The sequence below is a fragment of the Rhincodon typus genome, chromosome 41 (assembly GCF_021869965.1).
Source record: "Rhincodon typus isolate 14 chromosome 41, sRhiTyp1.1, whole genome shotgun sequence".
Lineage (NCBI taxonomy): Eukaryota > Metazoa > Chordata > Chondrichthyes > Orectolobiformes > Rhincodontidae > Rhincodon > Rhincodon typus.
This window is the reverse complement of record NC_063372.1, coordinates 8974261-8975608: the sequence shown is the minus strand read 5'-3', so window position 1 is coordinate 8975608 and position 1348 is coordinate 8974261. Positions and strand designations below refer to the sequence as shown.

Here is a 1348-nt window from a genome sequence, read left to right as displayed (position 1 = left end):
CCTTTTCTGATGAAGGGTCTAGGCCCGAAACGTCAGCCTCTCTGCTCCTATGATGCTGCTTGGCCTGCTGTGTTCATCCAGCCCTGCACCTTGTTGTCTCTTGAGAAATGTTGAATCAGCTGTGATTCTACTGAATGGCAGAGCACGCTCGAGGGGCCAAACAGTCTACCTCTTCCTATTTCTTATGGTGTTACAGCAGTATGGTAATGTTGCTGAACTCGTAATCCAGAGGCCCAGGTTAATGCTCCGGCAACACGGGTTCCAATCCCACCATGTCAGCTGATGGAATTTAAATTCAATTAATACATCTAAAATTATTCTCTAACAATTGAAAGCCCATCTAATTTACTTACAGGAGGAAACGTGCTGTCCTTACCCGCTCTGGCCTACATGTGACTCTATACCCATAACACTATGGCTGACTTTTAACTGCTCTCTGCAATGGTGTAGCCACCCACACAGTTCAGCAGCAATTAGGTTTGGACAACAAACCTGATCTTGCCAACAACACCCACATCCCATGAAATAAATTTTAAAAGCACAGCTCGGTGAGGTTTTTGTGGACCGCTGATGCACGTGGAACTGCATCCTGAATCAGTCAGCACTCCACAGGGGTGAAAATGAATCAAATTTCGTTCCAGGGATCACACTGGTGCCTCTGACAGAGGCTGACCAATTTCAAAGCACGTCACTCCTGGCAACATCTGTTGTACTGAATATGGGAAGATGAATTTAAAAGCTCTTGGACCTACTTGTGATTGCGGTTCTGGGCTGCTTGTTGCTGCACCTGCTGAATTTGCTGAGGCGCTGGCCGTTTGCGAGACTGGTCCATCATTGACTGAGGCACGCCTGGTCGCACAGCTGGGCTCCCACCATACGAAGGACCCGGCGGACCCATGGAAGCACCCTGAGGTGGCATGCGGCTGCCCGGAGGCATCCCTGGGCGCTAGTCAAATGGAAGAAAACAAAATAAGACATTGGAAAGGGCGTGACCTTGTCACCAGAGGCTGAACTCAGCAGAAAAAAACTCCCACATCACAACACCGACATCTAATTTTTGATGTGAAAACACCCCACACTAATGGAGGCAACATGAGCAATGCAAGCTTCAGCCTTTGTCCAGTGGCACTCCCCAACAAAAAAAAATCCATGACACTAAGAAAAGGCAGCAGCAAAAGACAAGATCTATCACTTTAGTATCAAACCTAAAATTGTTAGCAAGGTAGCCTGCGTGTACCAACACACGTTAAATCGGACGCTCCCAAACTTGTTCCTGGTGTAACCCCATTTTAAGACATCAAACTGTGTGCGACCCCAGAGAGAAAATTGAGAGGTGGGGGGAACAGGT

The 1348-nt window shown here is 47.8% G+C and overlaps 1 protein-coding gene across 1 annotated transcript in view; it reads right to left on the bottom strand.

Annotated features, from left to right (window-relative positions):
• Positions 1-1348, bottom strand: part of smarcd1 (SWI/SNF related, matrix associated, actin dependent regulator of chromatin, subfamily d, member 1) — a 44682-nt gene that overhangs the window by 27969 nt on the left and 15365 nt on the right. Inside the window, exon 2 of the mRNA XM_048618864.1 lies at positions 753-946. Coding sequence (XP_048474821.1) covers positions 753-946 — 194 coding nt within the window. The remainder of the gene's footprint in view (positions 1-752; positions 947-1348) is intronic.